Raw genomic sequence first — 21,328 nt, 5'->3', positions numbered from 1 at the left:
GACGATGGTGATGAAGTCGGAGGTGGGTGTCAGCAATGATGGGCTGGGTTGGCCGGTGGGGTGGGGTAGAGAGGGTGTGTAAGGAGAAATTTAGTCATATTAGTGAGATTGTGATATTTTGGTAATGAGAGAGGAGTATCAAAAAGAAATTTTATATTTTAAAAATTAGTAAGGGGTGTGTAGGAAAAAAGGGTGTGCAAAAAAAAAAAAAGTGTGCAAATAGCAGCTCTCTTTTAAAATTGAGATACTAACTTAAAAATGAGGGTACATTTGCTATTTTGATTTTTATTTTCAAATACTCATTGCCGACTAAACCCTTAAGAAGGAAAGCGAACCCGAGCAAAACCCACGAGAGACCATCTAAGTAAAGCTGGCCGCCACGTGTGACTGAGTCATCTGACCCAGGGAGTAAAATTTCGAAATTTTCGGCGAAATTTCGTCGAAAATTTCGTTTTTTAGGGGTATGGAAATTTTAACACCATACCAAAATTATTTCGAAAAATTTCGCCGAAATTTTCCGAAATCCTCGAAATTTCGGCGAAATTTTCGATGTAGAGACCGGAGAGAGAGAGGGGAGGCAGAGACCAGAGAAAGAGGGGAGGCAGAGACTGTCGCCGGAGAGAGAAGAGATCGGAGAGGGAGCTGCGAGGCGCGCCGTCGTCGGAGGGAGAAGGAAGAAAGAGATTAGGAAGGGAGGAGGGAGAGGGAAGAGAGAGATTATGAAGGGAGGAGAAAAAATGGTGAAGGGAGAAGAAAAAAAAGAGGAGAAAAAAAAAGAGGAAGGCTGAAGTGCTGAACTGGAAGAAGACGAAGCCCAGGGGAAGAGTGGAAGACCACTGGGGAAGAAGAGGAAAAGTAAAGAAAAAAAAGAGGAAAGTCACGTGGGAAGAAGAGGAAAAGGAAAGAAAAAAAAGAAGAGAAAAGAAAGGAAAAGGAAAAAAAAAAAAAAGGAAAGAGAAAAAAAAGAAGAGAAAATTTTTTTTTTATTTTTTTTTTAAGGTAGATTGAGATTTGAAGTTTTTAGGCAATTAGAAAGAAAAAAAAGGTTTGAGATTTTATTTGGGGTTTGATTTGGTCATTTTGGTGTTTCGTTTAGTTGTAAACATAGATTATGAAAAACAAATTTATCCCCTTATCATGAAGTTTCATTTTCTTAATGTTTGGTTTTCCAATTACGATAATTTGTAAAATTGAAATTTTAGGTAAACCATTGTCGCCGTTACTGCCATTGGATTGGTTCTATTTTAACCCAATTCGGCTTAATTTAACTATCGAAGACCATTTCCAAGTCCCTTTGAATAAGCTTGCTACTTTCCGTTGCCACATTGGTGATTTATTCGTGTAATTTTATTATGTAATTATTAAGTAGTGAAGTATTTTTTTAACAGTATTGTCTCCGGCGCGTATTATATTCATCACATATCACATGAAATCTACTATATTATTTGATTTCTTCAATGTTTTTTATCAATGTAGTAGATAATATGTTAAATAAACATATGGTTAAGTTCCATTCAAAAATTTCATATTTTGATAGCAATTTTTGTCATTTTTGTCCAATTTTATCGAAATCGAAATTTTAATCGAAATTTCCGCGAAAATTTCCATCAGCAGAGAATTTGTCCAAAACATTAAAAAATTACAAAAAAAAAAAAATTAAAATTAAAGAAACTTCGCAGAGACAGACACAGAGGCAGAGAGAGAGAGGTGGACAGAAAGAAAGAGCAGAGAGCAGCGATGATCTGAGGAATACCTCCAATTCTCTCCGCTTCTTCTTCTCTTATTCTCCCCCTTAAACTCAAAACCCTAGATTTCCCAATTCTGCATATACATACACCTATACATACAAACATACCAACACTCTTTTTTGTATTAGTTCAATTTGTTTGAAATCAAATACATTGCAATTTCCCTTTCATCCAAGATGTCTCTGAACATGAAAACTCTAACCCAAGCCCTCGCCAAGACCGCCGCGGTCATCGAGAAGACCGTGCAGACCACGGTCCAGGAAGTCGCCGGACCCAGGCCTCTCCAGGACTACGAGCTCTTCGATCAGATCGGCTCTGCCGGACCGGGCTTGGTCTGGAAGCTCTACTCGGCCAAGGCGGCGCGTGAGTCCACGCGCGCCCACCAGTATCCCACGGTCTGCGTCTGGGTTCTGGATAAGAAGGCCTTGTCGGAGGCTAGGGTGCGTGCGGGGTTGTCGAAGGCGGCGGAGGATTCGTTCTTTGAGATCGTTCGGGCCGATGCGGCCAGGCTGGTGAGGTTGAGGCACCCGGGGGTGGTGCACGTGGTGCAGGCGCTAGATGAGAACAAGAATGCCATGGCTATGGTGACCGAGCCGTTGTTTGCGTCGGTGGCGAATGCGCTTGGGAATGTGGAGAATGTGGCTAAGCTGCCTAAGGAGCTTAAAGGAATGGTAGGTAGCTCTAGTGGGCTTCAATTGTTTTTGTGAATTCCTGTTTGAGTTTGATTAGAGTAATGTGTGTAATTCAGTGAATGCATGTTTTGAATTCTTCTGGGCCGGCTTGTGATTATGGAAAGCTAGTTTACATCAGTGAAATGCACGCTTGGATTCAATTGCTTTAATGTGGATCAGTAAAGTTCCCACTTAATTCCAAAGTAGCTGTATGATTTAGAGGATGATCACCGGATTAATGTTGATAAAAGGATGCCCATTTGAATTTGACGGGTGCTGTGCGATTTTGGTGACTGGGTTCTTTAGGGTAGCTTAACTAATGCACATTTGTTTTATTAATTTATATTTGGAAATTTAGAAATTCCTCTTTGAAGCCTCTTATTTTAGGTAGTCTAGCTCTGCACATTTATATGACATGCTTCTAGGTAGTCGAGGAAATGATCATTTATGTGCTATGTAGTGATCATCTTTTGGGTTGCAAAGTTTGCTTGTAATACGGCAACAATTTGTAGAGTTATGACTCCATTCAGCAAAATTGTATAGCATTCAACAATTTGTTGTCTTCCTCTTTGGGTGAGACATCAATGGGGTTTTAGAGGAGACACTGTTTGTGAAAATATTTTTTACCAGTTGTTGGTATTATGACACGGCAAATGCAGGGTAGAGAAGTTCCTGAATGGGATTTGGAAAATCAATTACTCACCCAATATGTATTCTCTAAGTTGATAATATGTTTGGATTTCTTCATGTTGATCTTCAATATGCATATGTTTGCATTTCTTCATAATTGATATTGTATGTGCACATTCTATTTCTTTTTGGCAGAGATAATCAAGATTTTTTGAGCAATTTAATATTCTTGGGTCTATTATATTAAAATTAGTCAAGTAGACGTACAAGATGAGCACATGACAAGTTCTTCCACAGAGCAGAATATTTATATTTCAAAATATATATATATCTTTCAATAGTATAAGTAAATTGTTGGTGGAGAAATAATCTTATAGTTAAATTAATTTCTATCTGGTAGTTTGTAAATGTGTAGTGGGCTGGAAACTTTCTAGCCATCTGAATAACCTATTTGTAAAGATATACTTCTATGAAACAGTGCTTTTTTAATAGTTAATTTCCTATCTGTCATGTACTATGTTCTGAATTTATCATGTGATATCCACAGCTTTTTAAAAATATGTTTGCTTTCCAGGAAATGGGTTTGTTGGAGGTGAAGCATGGTTTACTCCAGATAGCGGAATCATTGGACTTTCTCCATAATAATGCGCGTCTTATTCATCGGGCTATATCGCCTGAGGTACAACCTCTTAGTTGTTTTCACCATTTTTCAGATATGTAAAAGTGAAAATTTATGCAAATTGGGCTTCATTTATAGATATCTTCTCTTCTGTTTTTCCAATTTATTCTAAAGAAATAATACAGGTGGGATTTATCTTGAGGCTAGATTATCTGTCTTTGATTAATACAGAGACAGGGTTTAGGGAAGCCAGAAGTTCTGAGAGATGTGCTATGATGGCAATCTTTTGGGTTATTTGGATGGAAAAAAATAAAAGAGTGTTTGAGGATGCCAAGAAGGAGGAGTTGAATTAGTTGTGGGAAAGGCTCGTTTTTTTGGCGTCTTTATGGGCTTCTGTTTCTTCAGAGTTTAAGGAGTCATATTTTTCTGTAATATTTTCAGATTGGAGAGCATCAGTGTTATAGGGGTGAGGGGTGCTTGGGGAAGGGTTTTGTTATTTGATAGCTAATGTACTTTCTAAGGGTATATAGCTTTTGCAATTCTCTTTCTGTTTTTCAGTGGATTTCTTGTCCACTGTTCTGTACTCTTTCATTTGTTTAATGAAAGTTTCAGTTTCTCATAAAAAAAGAAAGATTATCTGTCTTTGATTGTTGATAAAATTTTTGTTTCTACTAAAAAAGAAGAAGATTATATGTCCTTGTTGTCCATGTTATGGTGAAGATAAATTCCGTCAAAAAAAAAAAAAAGTTAATGTGAAGATAAATAAGGAAAATACTTTTTGCATTTCTTTGTTTAATCTTTATGAATTGAGACATGTAAAGAACCTAATAATTGTTTTTCTTGTCAATCATTTGTCACGCTTGTCCTTCAAGTTAGAAGTTCAAGACATAATGGATATGTCAATTTAATGTCAAAGCATATTTTTGCAGAATGTCCTTATTACGTCAAGTGGAGCTTGGAAACTTGGTGGATTTGGTTTTGCAATCTCAACAGATCTGGCCTCAGGCGATATGGCTAATGTTCAGGCATTCCATTATGCTGTGAGTGAATCAATTGATAGGATGTGTAAATAAGTTATGTTCACAAATGATTATACCTCACCTCCCCTTTTTGACAATCTTGTGAATTCTTGCTTTCTGTTCTCCAGCATATTGTTACTACACATTTGGTGTGTAGATCTTGATCCCATTTTTTTTTTTTTCAATATATATTTTCTTATAGGAGATCTTCATCTCTTATTCAGCGTATGATTAACATTTTGCATGTGACCACATGTAGTTGTCCTCTCTCACTATTTAGGTTTATGAATCTCCTTTTTTTCTTCTTTGTTCTTTTTCCAATTGTTTTCCATCTATGTGGTTGCTTTTGCAACAACTTTGAAGTCATCTTTTCTTGCACTCTGGACCTATGCTTTTATGAGCCATATGATGCTTCTTTGTGGAAGTGTGTACTATAAATCTTTAGGTTTATTTATGTTAAGCTTATTAGTTCTATTGACAAGATGCATTTACATTTTGGCCCATGAGCCATGTGTATCAGTATTTTATTTGATATGGATTGCGCAGGAATATGATGTTGAGGACTCTGTACTGCCCCTTCAGCCATCACTGGATTACACTGCTCCTGAAATTGCTAGGAGCAAAGCATCTTACGCTGGATGTTCTTCTGATATTTTCAGTTTTGGATGTCTTGCTTACCACTTGATTGCTCACAAGCCTTTGTTTGACTGCCATAACAATGTCAAGATGGTAATTTTGATTTAAATTCTCCACTCTTTTGTGCAAATGTTGGCACTGCAATTGATAGCTTTTATCATTTTCCAAAAACACGAATTATCTCCTTCAATAAGGATAGTTTCCAACTTCTGGCTGCTACTTCCTTTCATGTGCACGAAAATAGGTGATGCACTAATGTAGGACATGTGTACTGGTCATTAATAATTTTCTCATTTTTCATTGCAAGTGATTCTCTTGCTTGATCTATGAGTTATCTGACTTACTCTTCTTCAAAAGTCATTTAACCTTTACTCGTCTTCTTAATTTGTTTATTTACTGAATTTTGAACGTGAGAATCCCAAAACTGAACTACTTAGATGTTAGTCTATTCCTTATGGTAGGAGAGGAATGACAAAATTTTCCAAGCAAGCCCTCTTCTGCTGCCGTTTTCCTTACTACTAGATGCAAATTAAGTTCCTCAAGGATCAAACCTCCAGCAGCCAACTTATCCTTAATTCAGGAGTGGAATGTTCCCACTGGTTGATTGCTTCTCTGTTGCTTGTATTCCCAACCCCCAACCCCCACACCCCAAAAAAAAAAAAAAAAAAAAAAAAAAAAACACTGAATTAGATTTTTCTCTTGGAACTGACTTTTGCTTGTGTGTATTAGCAATAATGTTCTTATGTTTGTCTTCTGCAGTACTTGAATACCTTAAGTTACTTATCTAATGAAGCCTTCTCCTCTATTCCGAAGGAGTTGGTTCCTGACTTGCAAAGGATGCTCTCTACAAATGAGTCTTTCAGGCCAACAGCAATGGATTTTACAGGTAATTGTGCGAACCTTACTGTATTGGACCTTCCCCACTGAATCTAGGGAAAACTTTTCTCTGCTACCAACCTTTGTTGAATTGAGAGAAAAATAGAGAGACAAAGAGAAGAGAGAAGTTTAGAGAGGCATAGAAGGATAAAAGAGAGGCAAAGCATGGTAAAATCAAGTTTGTATTATTAATCAATATGCTAGAAGTCTTGAAAACTATTACTATAAAGCCATTTCATATAGGCGATCACAAAATAGTTAAATATATATAAATTGATAATTACTGTAGTGAGACAACCTAATAACTATATTCCCAAATTCTACTAATTAAAATTAAGTTATAATCAAATCCCTAATAAAGAAAATAAGCATAATTTATATGCTTGCACCTATACCTAAATGAATAGAAATCTCCTTGCATCAGTCATCTCCCCCTGCCCCAAAATTGATAATGGGATAATTTTCAATGTAAGTTTATATGAGATTACTAGGAAAGAAGCTTAGTGGGAGATTGTTGAGTTCCTCATCATTAGCAATATGGGACATTGTTTATGAAGTTTTAGGGAGTACATCGAGGCCTTACCAATTTATGCTTTTATTTGTGAACAATTCACCTATAAGTGTTTGTTAGTTTATTGTTTGAACATCCTGTCATTATCACATTCCTCTGAGTTAAAGAGAAGAAAATTATTAATTATTAATGTGCAATGCCATGGCCATTTGTTAAAGCCCCGAGTCAAGATCATTCATCATTAACAAGAATCAGAGTGCATCAGGAGTTTCCGATTGTTCCTATCTTGACATTTTGACAATGTTCTTCATGGAATGCCAAAGTTAGTGTAGTATTATTGCTAGAATTTGTTTGCTCATGCTTGATTTATGTTGTGTAGCCTTAATCGCTGCAGTATGAAATGCATGGGTAGTTGGCTGGATTATTAGTGTTTGTTACAAGTTAAGTAAAATTTTATTGCCATTTGAACATAATTGGGTTTGTTTATAATGTTATAATTTTTTTTGTGCAGGTTCTCCATTTTTCCGGGATGACACTAGGTTGCGTGCTCTTCGCTTTCTCGACCACATGCTTGTATGCATTTGCCTTTCAGCTTAATCAGTGCATGCGTCTGGGATAAAGTTACTCCCATAGTACTGTGTTAAAGAAAAGTAAGATTGACAATAATAGAAGTTTACTAGGTGATAAATATTTTTTATTTGCAGGAAAGAGATAACATGCAGAAATCTGAGTTCCTGAAAGCATTATCTGATATGTGGAAGGATTTCGACTCTCGCGTATTGCGCTTTAAGGTTTGAGTTCATTCTTGTCTGATCAAATAATGTGCTATTTAAGTATCTCATCTATTATTACAGCATTAGATATGTTCTGGGTAATTAAACATGATTTTTGAATGTGTGTTGATTTTGGGAAAAAACATTCAACAAACGCTAAATTAATGAAATAGTCCACACCACTTCATGATTCTTTTTTTAAGAAAGAAAGAATGAACTTTTCAGTTACCTCCATGTGTCCTATTACTTTCTCCAAGAAGTGCAAAACTAATGAATTGCAATAATGAAATCTCGGTATCTGGTTGTACCTGTTAGTAATTTGTGTTAACAATCAAGATAATGGTAGTTTTCTTATCCACTATGTTGTACTCTATGTTTTCTATTAATAAAACATGCTTCTTATTAAAAAAAAAAAAATCACGATTTTTGCAGTTTCTAATTTTGTTGAGCTAAGTGCTGAACATATTAACTGTTTTCACAGATGGATCACTTGAATTATTGAACATATTTTCTATTATCTTATTTTTAGGTGCTCCCGCCTCTGTGTGCAGAACTTAGGAATTTGGTAATGCAACCAATGATTCTGCCAATGGTTCTCACGATTGCGGAGTCTCAGGTACCGATTGCTTCACCTTTGTGATCGGAATCATCAGTTAGTGTACCTACAACAAAAAGCTTTATTACCAATTTAAATATGTGCGTTGTAATTAATCAGCCTTGTGAATGACTGTAAACTAATTCAAGGCTGCTTTTTGAATATCATATTGCATAACTGTTCCAATAAAAAGGTATTCTCAATATTGTCATTTCACCTGATTTATTTTCCCTATATGGTTTCTCATTTATTCATAGCTCATATTTCTTCCCCGCTCTCCTAGTGTTAATCTGTCGATTTGAATAACTATGGAGGTATGACGATGATGGCGGCCCTCCCTTTGTTAATGAGAATCACTTTTTTTAATCGCTTAAGTTTTTTAAAATTTTTGAAAACTTGGAAAAAGCCATGGCCACTGGCCATGGTGGACTGGCACCCATGGGTGCTGATATCTGGTTGCCGAGACACTGGTCAGGTGCCTTTGCAACAGGGGAAGGGGGAGGAGTGGGGGGAGATGGACTTTTTTTCTCTTAAATGTTTGTTTGCCCTAAAATATATGTGAATTTTTAAATGCAAGTATACAACTGTGTAAAGATATCATCAGCACCATCCATACCATGGTCATCGTTATCATCATTATTATTGCTGCTGTACATGGTAATTAAATATGAAATCATTAAGTATCAAGCCTAAAATATTCTCTAATAATGTTTTTAGAACTTGTATTCTCTCTCTGTCACACACACACACATCCTCTATGTGATCAAACTTAAGAACATCTTCAGGTGATAGTTGCTTTCTTTCATACTCATGAGTTAGGTTATTAATAGATGTTCTAAAAATTAATGTAGGAGAAATATGATTTTGAGCTATCAACATTGCCAGCTCTTGTTCCTGTCATGAGTACAGCTGTGGGTGACACATTATTGCTGCTTTTGAAGCATGCAGAACTTATTATCAACAAGGTAAGTGAAATCAGTATTCTGATTCTGCATTTGGTATATTAAAAAAACAGTTGCATCATCAACATAACTTCTTTTGTCAATGAGGGTATCAAAATTTTTGAGCCTCTTTGAGATTCTCAACCTGATAAACCACAAAGATGTTTGTTTGCTCTCATATGAAATTTTTTTGTTCATTCTCTTTTTAGTGTGTCTCTTTTTTGTAGTGGACGAAGTTTAAAATTAAAGTGTTTCTCAGATTTATTAGTGGACTAGTTTCAAGTTTGTGTTTCTCTATTGATTTGATAGGGTAATTGATCAATTGCTAATGAGCTCTTTAATTTTATCTGCCGGGCCCTAGTTGAGTAGTTGGACTAATATTTTCACTGTAGTGGATACTTCTCCCATAGTTGATTTATGCTCTTATTCTGTTATGTAACTACTGTAGACTATTCAAGAGCACCTGATATTGCATATCCTGCCCATGGTTGTTCGAGCTTATGATGATAATGATGCTCGCGTACAGGAGGAGGTTTTGAAAAGATCTTCTTTCCTTGCTAAGAAACTTGACGTTCAGGTGAATATGCATTGTCACTCTTTAGGAATTACATACATATATATATATATATGTATATTTAAAATTTTTCTACATCATTAGTTATTTGACTTTATGGAGTTGCTTTTGGGACATGATAAATGTTTGCAGACATTTAAAATTTTAATATAAGAAGTTAGGTATTACAAATATATATATATATATACACACACAATTTTTCTCTTGGGCGGACGCGTCCGCTTTTTTTTGTTTTTTATTTTTGATGATTTTCTTCACCAAGCACTCGATAATGGTACCGAGCACTCGACAGTGACTTTATTATAACAGCCGAGCGTCAAGCCCTCAGCACTGCTTCCTCTGCCGAATTGAAGCGTACATCTGCTATGGGTTCACCCCATACCCTCCTAGGGTGTAGAGCCCAAAATTCCGGAGTTAAAACTTAACATAAAGTCGACAAATCAGCGTCCAGCTCTTGGGAGAAGAAGAAAAAGACACTTTTGAGCACTCGACAGTTTTTACTGAGTGCCCAGCGTGGGAGATATGAAAAAAAATGCGGGCGTCCACCCTAGAAAAGGACTTTATATATACACACACATATACATATATAGATTTCCTCTAGGGCGGACGTATCCACTTTTTTTTTTTTTTTTTTTTTTGTTGCTGATATCCAATGTCAAGCGCTTGGCAATGGCGGTGAGTGTTCGGCAATGGTCTTTTTATAACAGCAGCGCACTGCAACTAGCGGTTGACATCGTTTCCTCCACCGATTTTTGAGGGTATATCTCCATGGTTCACCCCATACCTTTCCAGGGTGTAGAATGAGGCTTGTCGAGGCTGCTACCCAAAATCCCGGAGTTAAAATCTAAATATAAAGTCGACAAACCAGTGTCAAGCTCTCGGGAGAAGAAGAAAAAGACATTGTCGAGCACTCGGCGCGAGAAATCTGTGAAAAAAAAATGCGTGCGTGATGCAGGACAGCAGCCCTTGCTGCTATATTAGGGAAAAGTCTAGAATAGATTGATCTTCTAGCAACAAACAGTAGAGAAAATAGAGATTTAAGCTATGAAATCAAAGATGAAACGTTGATAGATAAGTTCTAGGATTTAGGAGCCCAAAAGAAACTCTCAAATCTGAATTATCAGAAAAATATAATGCATAAAAACTGTCTATTACAACTTAAGCCTTTAGCTTATATAGGGAAACATAAAACTTAGTTAACTAGGAAAGCATAAAGGTAAATCCTAGTTAACTAGAAAAACATAAACCTAGGATGACTAAGAAAGCATAAACCTAAACTAACTAGGAAAACATAAAACTTAGTTAACTAGGAAAACATAAAGTTAAATCCATCAAATAACCAAGAAACTAGACTCCTAATTAAGCTAGGAACTGAAAATTGGAAAGCTACTAAATTTTGCTAAATTCTGGAAACCCTAGCAGATCCACCGGATAAATTCTGCATCAAATCCACAGGTTTGGAAAAACTCGACTCTGGCGAGTAAGTCTGCACAACTTCGGCATATAACCTGGATAAACTCTTCCTGAACTTATAGCCTTGAAATTGACTTCTTCCTTTCCAAACAAAGAGATATTTGGAATATCTGCTCCTTCTTGAACAACTCCTTCTTGAACAACTGGCTGTATTGTCCATGATCAATCTCGCAGCCCATAATTTCTTCAGATCAATCTTCATCAGATTTATGAGATCAAGCAAGTCATTGGGCATTTGCAAATTAAAAACATCGACTCCGATAAAATCCACATACTTAGAAGTATTACTCTCCAAACAGTTCATAAGGTCTTAGGACCTTAAAGTTATGGGCTCACCTTCGATGTTGTCTTCAAGCATTTTTCGTACCATCTTATCATCAAATTTGCATTGATCTCCATCCTTCAAAAATTTATCAGACCAAACTATGTCTTTACTCCCATCAAATCTATTTTCCAAGATTTTCCCTGAACAAACTTCACAATCGGCTTCTACATAGCCATCAAATACTGGAGGAAGATCTAAATTTAGGAAGATATCATCTTCTTGTTCCATCTTAGCAACTAGTGCAAACACAACTCCCTCCTGTTTTCCAGTTAAGAAGGCATTAAACTTGGCTGTTGTAGGAATGGTACTGACTTCTTCTTTAAGAGGTTGCAAAGTCATCTTCTTTCCATCTTTACAAAATGAGTATGTATTGGCCCTAGTGTGATGGATCATGTCTTTATCAAACAACCTGGCCTTCCTAATAAGATATGGCATGCATCCATAGGAATAACATCACACCAAGCTTCATCATCAATGGCAATACCCATTGTAAACTTAACCAAACATCGTGAAGGGACTGGTAACTTGTTACCCTTTCAGAACCATGCAACCTTGTAGGGGCTTGGGTGTTTCTCAATTGGCAGCTTGAGTTTTTCTAAAGTCTCCTTTGAAATAATGTTCTCAGTGCTTCCTCCATCAAGAATCACGTTGCAGACCTTTCCCCCACAAAGAACTTGCGTTCGAAATATATTATGTCATCTCCAATCTTCTTCCTCGACCTTGGGTGTTGTCATTACTCATCTCATCGTCAAAGACTCCTTTTACTGGAAAAATGTCAATTGCTTCCTCTTTGTCGTCATATTCACCAAAAATTGGTTTATGTAATTTTGTTTCATCACCTTCAAACTCTGCCAAGTTCATCCTTCTTTGTGGACAAGTGTAAGACGCATGTCCCATCTCTCCACAAATGAAACAACGAATTTGTGAACTGCTAGCCTTTGAATTGCGTACACCAGCCCTGTTTTGTAGTTCCAATCTAACTATCTCCTTCCCCTTTTCATTGCTATCAATACCCACAACGCTCCTACTACCTATTTGGGCACTTGGGACATCTCCTTGATCATTGTGAACATCCTGAACAGCATCTGTATTTCGTTGCCAAACACCATGAGAGTTGGGTCTTCTTGAACCACAACGCAATACCCTTCTCTCTACCATTCTCTCTGCCAACGCAAACCAGTGAGATAGCACAATGTCATCTGTTCATTACTTTTGTTTAAACCAACCCGAATTGAGAGATTGTTAAACTCAGATGTATACTCTTCAACGGACGTCTCTCGTTGCTTCAAACCATGAAATTTTTCATACAACTCCATTGTATAATCAGCAGGCAGAAATTGTTTACGTAACTTCGCTTTCATATGTTCCCACGTGTTGATTTTTGGCTTCCCTTGTTGAGATCGCTGCTCCTCAACTCTTTTCCACCTAGGGCTGCCCATCGGTCGGTTCGGATCGGTATTGGGGCTTACCAAACCAAAACCAAAAAATTCGGTATTTTTCGATTTCGGTATTTTTTGGTTTCGGTATTTTTCGGTTCGGTAATTTTTGGTAAATTTCAGTTTTCGGTTCAATTTCGGTAATTTTGGTATCAGATACTTTCGGTTTATTTTCGATTTATTTTGGTATATCTTTGGTTCATTTTCGGTTTACTTCGGTATATCTTTGATTAATTTTCAGTTTAATTATAATAATACTAATTATTATATACCAATATAAATTAAAATTTAATCAAATATGATGCATAAAATATAATGTTTGATGAATATTTATTTGCATGAGTAGTATTGGTAGTTTAGTATAGTACTAGTATTTTACTCTAGTAATAATATATACTAGTATAAATATATACTAGTATAATTAATTTAATAATATGTATTAGTACATATCCTATTAATTTAGTATGTATATATACCGATAAATATGGGTGTACTAAACCCTAAACCCTATATATATATATATATATATATATGCATTACTTATCTAAAGATGACATTTTTATTTTCTTAAAAATAATAACATTTACTTTATTAAAGAATGACTCTATATCTTAACTCGCACTTTTGATAATATTAATATGATAACATTATATAATTATATTTTCTTATAGTTGTTTAAGATATTAGTAGTTTAATATTTATTGTACCACTAACAAAATAGTATTATATAAGCATATATAACTAAATTTCGGTAATTGTTTTATTTTTTTTCGGTATATAATTTGGTTTTTTCAGTAATAATCGATTCGGTTTCTTTCGGTAATAATTTTCGGTAATCGGTCGGTTTACCAACTTTTTTCGGTTTTTACCAAAACCAAACCAACTTTTTTCAGATTTTTTCGGTTTCGGATTTCTGATTTTCGAATTGTGAAAATCGGTATACCAAACTAAAAAAATTCTATCGGTAGTCAGTCGGTTCGGTAAAAACCAAACCAAAGGGCAGCCCTTCTTCTACCATTGAAGGGTAGTACTCTTCAGTTTCAGCTTTACAAACGACACCTTTCTATCCTCTTTCATAGGCTTCCATTCAAAATAGTTCTCTAAACTTGCCTCCCAATCTAAATAATCTTCTGCATGCATCTTTCCATAAACATCAGAAACTTCATCTTGATTCCCCCACCGTTAAAATCCAAGGCCCGAACCAACCACTCCTCCAATCTGCCGCGACCCGAATTATCTCGGTTTCTAGCAGCATAAAAGGGGTTGTCCACACCTGCCTCAGTAGCTTCATCCTCTTGACTGTCTTCCGACATGTCAAAGGGGTTGCGGTCGTCTTCCGGTCTCTCCATATGGACTTCCGCACGTTCCCGACGGTCTCTCCATAGGGAAACATAAACCTAAGATGACTAGGACAACATAAAACTAAACTTACTAGGAAAACATAAAACTTAGTTAACTAGGAAAGCATAAAGGTAAATCCATCTAATAACCAAGAACTAGACTCCTAATCAAGCTAGGAACTGAAAATTGGAAAGCTACTAAATTTTGCTAAATTTTGTAAACCCTAGCAGATGCTCCTGCATCAGTGCGTCACCCTAGAGGACTATATATGTATATATATATGTCTACACACACACACACACACACACACACACACACACACACACACACACACACACATATGCAGAGCCGTTCAGGTGCTGACGTGCGACCGAGCGCTCGGTAGCTCCGTCGAGAGCTCGGTGAAGTTTTTTTAAAACAGGCGATCGCTGCTTCCTCCATCTGTTTTTTAGAGTATAGGCCGACACGTTCACCCCATACCCTCCTAGGTTATAGAATGACCTTTGTGGAGGCGTTACCGTCCAAAATTCCAGAGTTAAATCCTAACATAAATGCCGACAAACTAGGTCCAAGTGCTCAGTGCAGAAAAATGCCGAGCGCTCGGTGCTAGGGGTGAACATTCGAATGTTCAAGGTTTAAATTGTGTAGACAAATATAGTCCGTCGGATAAAATTGAAATGATGTTGGCTGTAATAAATTGGTTAAACAATTTTCGATTTGATTGATTTTTTGCAAGGGTGATCTTTGAATGATGTTTTAGAATATGAATGGTTCTGATCATTGAATTGTAGGTCCGACGATGATATTCTTACTTTTCTTAAAGTAAGTACATCCTTACTAGAAAATTTCCCTATATATATATATTAGAAGTTATGAACTATCCCCCCATTTGATTTTTCTTTATGTTTCTTATTCAAGAATGAATGTTCTGCTGAACACAAGTTATGAACTAAGTGTTTGCCTTTATGTTTCTAATACTTCAACAGGGGAACTTTGTACTGCAAATTAAGTGAGTTTTAATTGTGGATTATACCCCTCTGAGTTTGCAAAGTTCAATCTATTGAGTTTTTGTGTTGGATACAAAAGTTTAGTTAGAACTTGAACAACAATAATCAGAAATTGTAATAGTCATTCAACAGTTTTAGTATCTTTCTTGTCAATTAAACATTTTACTGGAGAGCTACTAATGTTTATTGTTTTATATTTCATTCTTTCCAGCTAGTGAAACAAGCTATTTTGCCTCGTGTTCATGGCTTAGCTCTCAAAACAACTGTTGCAGCGGTATGTATACTTAATTGATTCTTTTATTCGTCTTTGTTGTTGTTTTTTCATGTTTAATGTTAAACACATGCTTATTTTTGTGCATTGAATCTTATAACTGTTGTAATATCTAATATATTTTTACAAGTATCCTAAGTTAAATAAATTTATTACTGCTACATTGTGGAGATCATAATGAGTATTATCTGTTTTCATCATTGTCGTCATCATCCTTGCCTTTGCCAACGAGGTAGGGTTGGCCACATGAATTATCGTTTCACAATCTTTTCTCTTTTATGCAATATCTTATTAAATTTTTTTTCCCGTAAATATTCTTCTTTACTTCTTCTCAACTTCATGTTAATTTTGGCCAGCTTCCTGGTCTCTTGTCTGCTACCTCAACTAGTCTTTCCTTTGGTTATAGGCGCACCTTTGGTTATAGGTGCATCCAGTGGTCAAGTTTATATGATATTATCACCTAAGTCTGCTTTCTCTTATCTTATCACTCATAGGTGTTACTCCCAATGTTTTTCAAATAGATTAATCTGTAGTTCTCTTAATTTTTATTTCCACTATATAGGTTCATTGCTCTTGCTTTTGCTTGTATGCCTAGCAGTCTATCCCACTAACAAAAATTGGCCTAATGATAGTTATATGGAACTTTTGTTTTAATCTATTTGGTACGGTTTTAACACATAGGGTACCACTATCTTGTCTTTATTTTTCCATTTTTTCCATCCTGTTGTAAATTTGTAATCCTCTTTTTTTTTTGACAAACAAACTTTTATTTATGAAAAAAAAAGGAAGTACAAGATGTCCACTGTTCAGAAAGACAACAGGTTACAACGAAAACCTGAACAAACAGTAAGACAAAGACTACCAAAACTACATTACACAGCGGCATTTTCAATCATAAAATATAGCTTGAAAAGAGGTATCTCTAAATTCTGAAGGTACTGAAGCTCAAGACCAAAACCGAACCCTATCCCACCACATATCTACCTCCTCACCCCTAGCTTCCTCAAAAAATCCTTTGATTCTTACTAACCAAACCACGCAAAAAATTGCCATCACAGCACATCTCCCTAGCATCATACCCTTTTTCCTATCCCCAAAAAACTTATATCTCTTGCACAACAAAGCAAAACATGATCCTGGATTCTCCCAATCCACATTTGCCTCCAGAGACAACTTCTGCCATAATGACAGTGCAACAGGGCAGTTAAGCAATAAATGATTCAAACTTTCAGCATCATTTTTCCACATCTCACACCATTGGGGAGATAGGCACCAAGAAGGCCTTCTCCTCTGAACCATGTGACAAATATTCAACCTCCCATGAGCAATAATCCAGGCTAAAAACTTGTACCTTTGGGACCCTTTAGCCTTCCAAATGGTATGAAAAGATCTGAAAAAGGATAGAGGAGTTTTCCTTTAGCTGCTTTGAAAGGGATTACCTTCCAAATAGCGTGAAAAGGTCTGAAAAAAGAAAGAGAAGAGCTGTCCATTAGCTGCTTTGAAAAGGATTTGCAAGAAAAGACTACCGACGACTCCAATTTCCAAAATCTCCTATTAGGACTAGATGGAATCAGCACTATATTCTCTAAACAAACCAGCAACTCAGAAAGCTCCCCCACCTCTTGTTCATTTAGGTTTCTACGAAATCCAAAATCCTAAGACAAAGGATGAGAAGAAGGGTTTACACACATTGATGCACTGGAGACATTATGCAAGCGGGACAGTCTGTATAGCCAAGGGAAAAGAGAACAGAAATCTGGTTCTCCCACCCAACACTTTTCCCAGAACCTCACCCTCCCCATTTCCCACCCCAAACTGACAAAAGGAAGCAAAAGTGTCAAGGCCTTGCAAGATATCTTTCCAAGGGCTCTGACTTGAACCTCTCAACACAATTTGGTGAAACTTGGGCATGTATAATATACAATGACAGTTCTAGATGCCTCTTGAGTGAATTGGAAATATGTTATTTTCATGGATTTCTTTTGGTGATTTAACCTAAATGTAAGACCTGCACATGAGCTTCAGATTTGCTTCTTTTGGCAGGTGAGAGTCAATGCTCTGCTTTGTTTGGGAGATTTGGTTCCTACCCTTGATAAGCATGCTATTCTGGATATTTTGCAAACAATTCAACGTTGTACAGCTGTAGACCGATCTGCTCCTACCCTTATGTGTACTCTTGGGGTGTCAAACTCAATTCTTAAGCAGGTTACAGTTTCCAATCATGAATCTGGTTCTGGAGTTGCTTTATCTGTTCTTTGGTATTTTTACCCTTATATTGTTATGGATAATTGTAACTCATTGTCCTCAATTCATCATTTTCAGAATGGGATAGAATTTGCTGCGGAGCATGTCCTCCCACTACTCACACCTCTTCTTACCGCCCAACAATTAAATGTGCAGCAGTTTGCCAAATATATGCTCTTTGTCAAGGATATCCTGAGGTACCTTAATCTGTTGAGCTTCTGTCTCTTGTGTTGAGGCAATTTCCAACGACTGCATGCTTACATTCATGCTCTGTTGAAATCACTTTCAGCATTATATAATTATTTTTCTTTTCTTTTAGGTTTTTAGTATTGTGTTATTCTCTTATAGGCATTGGTTTTATGGCAGGAAGATAGAGGAAAAACGGGGAGTCACTGTGACAGAATCTGGAATCCCAGAGGTCAAACCATCTCCATCTGCCAATGGGATCCAGTCCCCAGTCTTGAGCAAAATAAGCGGAAATGTCGCCAATGCTACAAACAGCAGTCCAACATGGGATGAAGATTGGGGTCCCATTAGAAAGCAGCCTTCCAATTCCCTCCAAAATTCTACAAGTAGCATTTCGTCCCCTAATCCCATTCCGGGTAATGAACCAATTCAAGTAACTTCTTCGCAATCTAATTCCTTGTTGAGACCTGCAGTATCTAGTCAACAAACATCTGTGTCATGTCCCCCGGTTGATATAGAGTGGCCTCCTCAGGCATCTTCTAGAGTTACCCCTCAATCTGGTGATGCTGGGAAGCAATTAAATCCAGGAGCATCACCCACTTCAAGTTTTGATGACATAGATCCTTTTGCCAACTGGCCCCGGCGGCCTAGTGGCTCAGTAAGTGGAGCTGTCCCTTCCAACAATGGTACAATAGGATTGTCCACAAACAAATATGGTCCCAGTTCATTCTCAAGTACATCAAACAGTATGAATTTCCACGGCAACATCAATGACAGTTGGGGCTTTGACACTCAAAGTATTGTTGAGCAAATAAGACTGAATCAAGGCAATGCAACTTCAAATACTGGTAGTTTGGGTAACTCGGGTTTTAATCCCCAGAGTTCTATTGGATTTTTGAAACAGAATCAGGCAATATCGACTTCGAGTGCTTTTACAGATAAAAAATCTGCTGATCTAGGATCTATATTTGCTTCTGGAAAGAATGAGCAGGCAGCACCTAGGCTTGCTCCACCCCCATCTACTGCTGTGGGTCGAGGAAGAGGTAGAGGGAGGGTTGCTGGTTCAGTCTCTCGCTCCAGCCATACCAACAAATCGCCAACTGAACAGCCGCCCCTTTTAGATCTACTATAATGCCTGGATTGTAACTTGATTAATGTCCGACGAACAAACGGTGCTACAAAAGATTTGTGAATGGCCCTTGTAGAGTAGTCCTGCCATGATGCGTCGAGACTGATTTTGTAAATGATTTTGGGGTACCACATTATATTTCTAGTGTGGGCAATTGCTGCGTCTCTCAAGGATGGCAAGGTTTGTTATGTAATGATCTGTTGTGCTTGGCTTGTATTTTGTTGTGATTGGCACCAAATTTTGCATTGTAATTTTAAAGCTTGTAGTTTTTTTTTTTTTTTTTGTGTGGATAAAGCTTCTTGTTTAATTCATCTGGATAGTGTATTCTTCGTCGCACGCCCATCTTGCATGACTGGGTTTCAAATCAATAAAGGAGATTGAAGTTAGCTGATTTCTATTGAAATCTCTATCAAACAATGTGGCACGTAATTTGATTTTGTGGTACATGCCAAGCGTCCATTTCACCTTTTAAATTTTTTGTTTTGTCTGTTTGAATTGTAACATGTGGGGAGTTATTCACAGACATTTCTGGTGCGAGTTGCGTAGAGAATCCATTTGGAATAAAAATTGGCAGAACTTGTGATTTAGACATCATATAATCTAAACTTTGGATGGGAAATTTGTTTATACGACTTTGTTAATTCAAAAGTTTTTTATTTTTGTTAAAGACTGAAGTTGATTATTGTTTAATTTAAGTTATACTCTTAATTAAAGTTGTGGTTCAAATTGACAGTTTTATAATATTACCCTACATATACATATAGTTTATTAATAAGATAATATTCCCTGGTTTGTATTTAGCCATGAATGCAAGAAGTGTATGACTGCGCACCAATGGCTGCCGCCGCACAATAGAATTCTTCAATTTGAAGCTTTTTTATTTTTCAACGAAATTCATTTGGAGTACAGTAAAAGTGAAGCTTGGCAATTATTGCACAGATGGAAAATATTGTAATTGAGCACAATGCAATGCATGAAAAGACGTAAAACATTCAACTCCAAATTTACAAACGTTATACGCCAAAAACCTTTTAAAGGGTATTGAAATTTCCAAATGCTTCATAGTCAAAGTAGGGTTATCCAAAATCTTCTCTATGAAGGATTAAAGAGAAGCCTTATATGTTCCGAGTATTAAGGTCTATACAGATAGATCAAAAAGGCTCTTGGGAGTGTCTCAATCCTCATACATAGATAAACTGTTGAATAGGTTCAACATGCAAGACTCGGAATGTACTTTACTACCTGAGAGACGTGCATAAAACTATCAAAGGAAATGTTTTCCAAGATACTGGAAGATTTACAAAAGTTGAGAAGCAGGCCTAATGTTTCTACAATTTGTAGTTTAATGTATGCCAAGATATGTACTAGGATTGATATTGCACATGTTGCAAGTGTAACCAGCATATATCAATCCAACCCATAAGTACCCCATTGGACTGCATTAATTTAAATGTGTTTTTAAGTACTTGAGAAGGACGAAAAATATATTTCTAGTCTATGACAGAGGAGAGTTGTAGGTGGTAGGTTACACCGATTCAGATTTTGCATTAGATGTAGATGATCTGAAGTCCACCTCAAGGTTCATCTTCGTTTTGAATGGAGGTGAAATTAGTTGAAAAACTATATTCAGAGTATAGCAGCAGACTCAACAACTGAGACAAACTATATCACAGCTTAAAGATGTGATATTTTGGATTAGGTAGTTCATTTCTGAACTTGGATTGGTTTCTCCATTTAATTAACAATAATTGTCTACTGTGATTAAAATGGAGCTATAGCACAAGCAAAGGAACCAAGGTCTCTTCAAAGATCCAAACACATAAACATACGTTTTTATGTCCGAAAAGAGATTGTCTCCAAATGTGATGTCAGTATCTTTAGAATTTATACAGAAAAAAATGTAGCAGATCCACTGACTAAAGCCATGTCTCAAAGACAACTAGATCGTTATCTTGAGGGGATGGGTTTGTGATTAGTAGTCGATTGACATTAGTGCAAGTGAGAGATGTTGGAATATGCCTTAATGCAAATTGTTTCAATAAACGAATTTTGTATATTTCTAACATCACTGACAAACTTTTCTTTTATATTCCATCCTTCAAATACATACTATATCCTAATATATGTGTGTATGCATAAAAGAGGACCATGATTTGAAGTAAAGGGAATAATATCCTAAAGAAGTTAGGACAACTAGTGAGACTTATATCCCTTTAGTACTTGAAGTCTAAAATGTTCCTGGTTGCAGGATTGATATCTGAACAATATCAAATCCGGTAAGACCAACATAATCTATTTATGCTTAACGTCTAGGATAATCAAT

General features: G+C 36.5%; 1 protein-coding gene across 2 annotated transcripts; it reads left to right on the top strand.

Annotated features, from left to right (window-relative positions):
- Window positions 1–1,636: 1,636 nt before the first annotated feature.
- Window positions 1,637–19,400, top strand: LOC147299951 (SCY1-like protein 2 A). Of its 2 annotated transcripts, none has more exons than XM_086228097.1 (14): window positions 1,637–2,419; window positions 3,624–3,728; window positions 4,598–4,708; window positions 5,234–5,416; window positions 6,137–6,209; window positions 7,222–7,283; window positions 7,415–7,501; window positions 8,013–8,099; window positions 8,930–9,043; window positions 9,468–9,596; window positions 15,387–15,449; window positions 17,490–17,651; window positions 17,769–17,887; window positions 18,057–19,400. In XM_086228097.1, exons 1-14 carry the CDS (start codon window positions 1,925–1,927, stop codon window positions 19,006–19,008), a joined length of 2,742 nt encoding a protein of 913 aa, XP_086084223.1. In that variant the 5' UTR covers window positions 1,637–1,924; the 3' UTR covers window positions 19,009–19,400. The 2 variants fall into 2 exon arrangements, with proteins under 2 accessions (XP_086084223.1, XP_086084215.1); XM_086228089.1 differs by having other exon boundaries at window positions 1,638–2,419; window positions 6,083–6,209.
- Window positions 19,401–21,328: the final 1,928 nt, after the last annotated feature.

The sequence above is a fragment of the Dryas octopetala genome, chromosome 1 (genome assembly GCF_963921425.1).
Source record: "Dryas octopetala chromosome 1, drDryOcto1.1, whole genome shotgun sequence".
NCBI lineage: Eukaryota > Viridiplantae > Streptophyta > Magnoliopsida > Rosales > Rosaceae > Dryas > Dryas octopetala.
Note: the sequence above shows the minus strand (reverse complement) of the source record. Positions and strands in the feature narration are given on the sequence as shown.

What these genes read in the sequence shown, in the direction of transcription:
- LOC147299951 (XM_086228089.1), top strand. Translation starts at nt 1,925, where the DNA reads ATGTCTCTGAACATGAAAACTCTAACCCAAGCCCTCGCCAAGACCGCC. An exon ending in AACAGCAATGGATTTTACAG is followed by an intron (nt 6,210 to 7,221) that starts GTAATTGTGCGA and finishes TTTTTTGTGCAG; the next exon opens with GTTCTCCATTTTTCCGGGAT. An exon ending in CTAAGAAACTTGACGTTCAG is followed by an intron (nt 9,597 to 15,386) that starts GTGAATATGCAT and finishes CATTCTTTCCAG; the next exon opens with CTAGTGAAACAAGCTATTTT.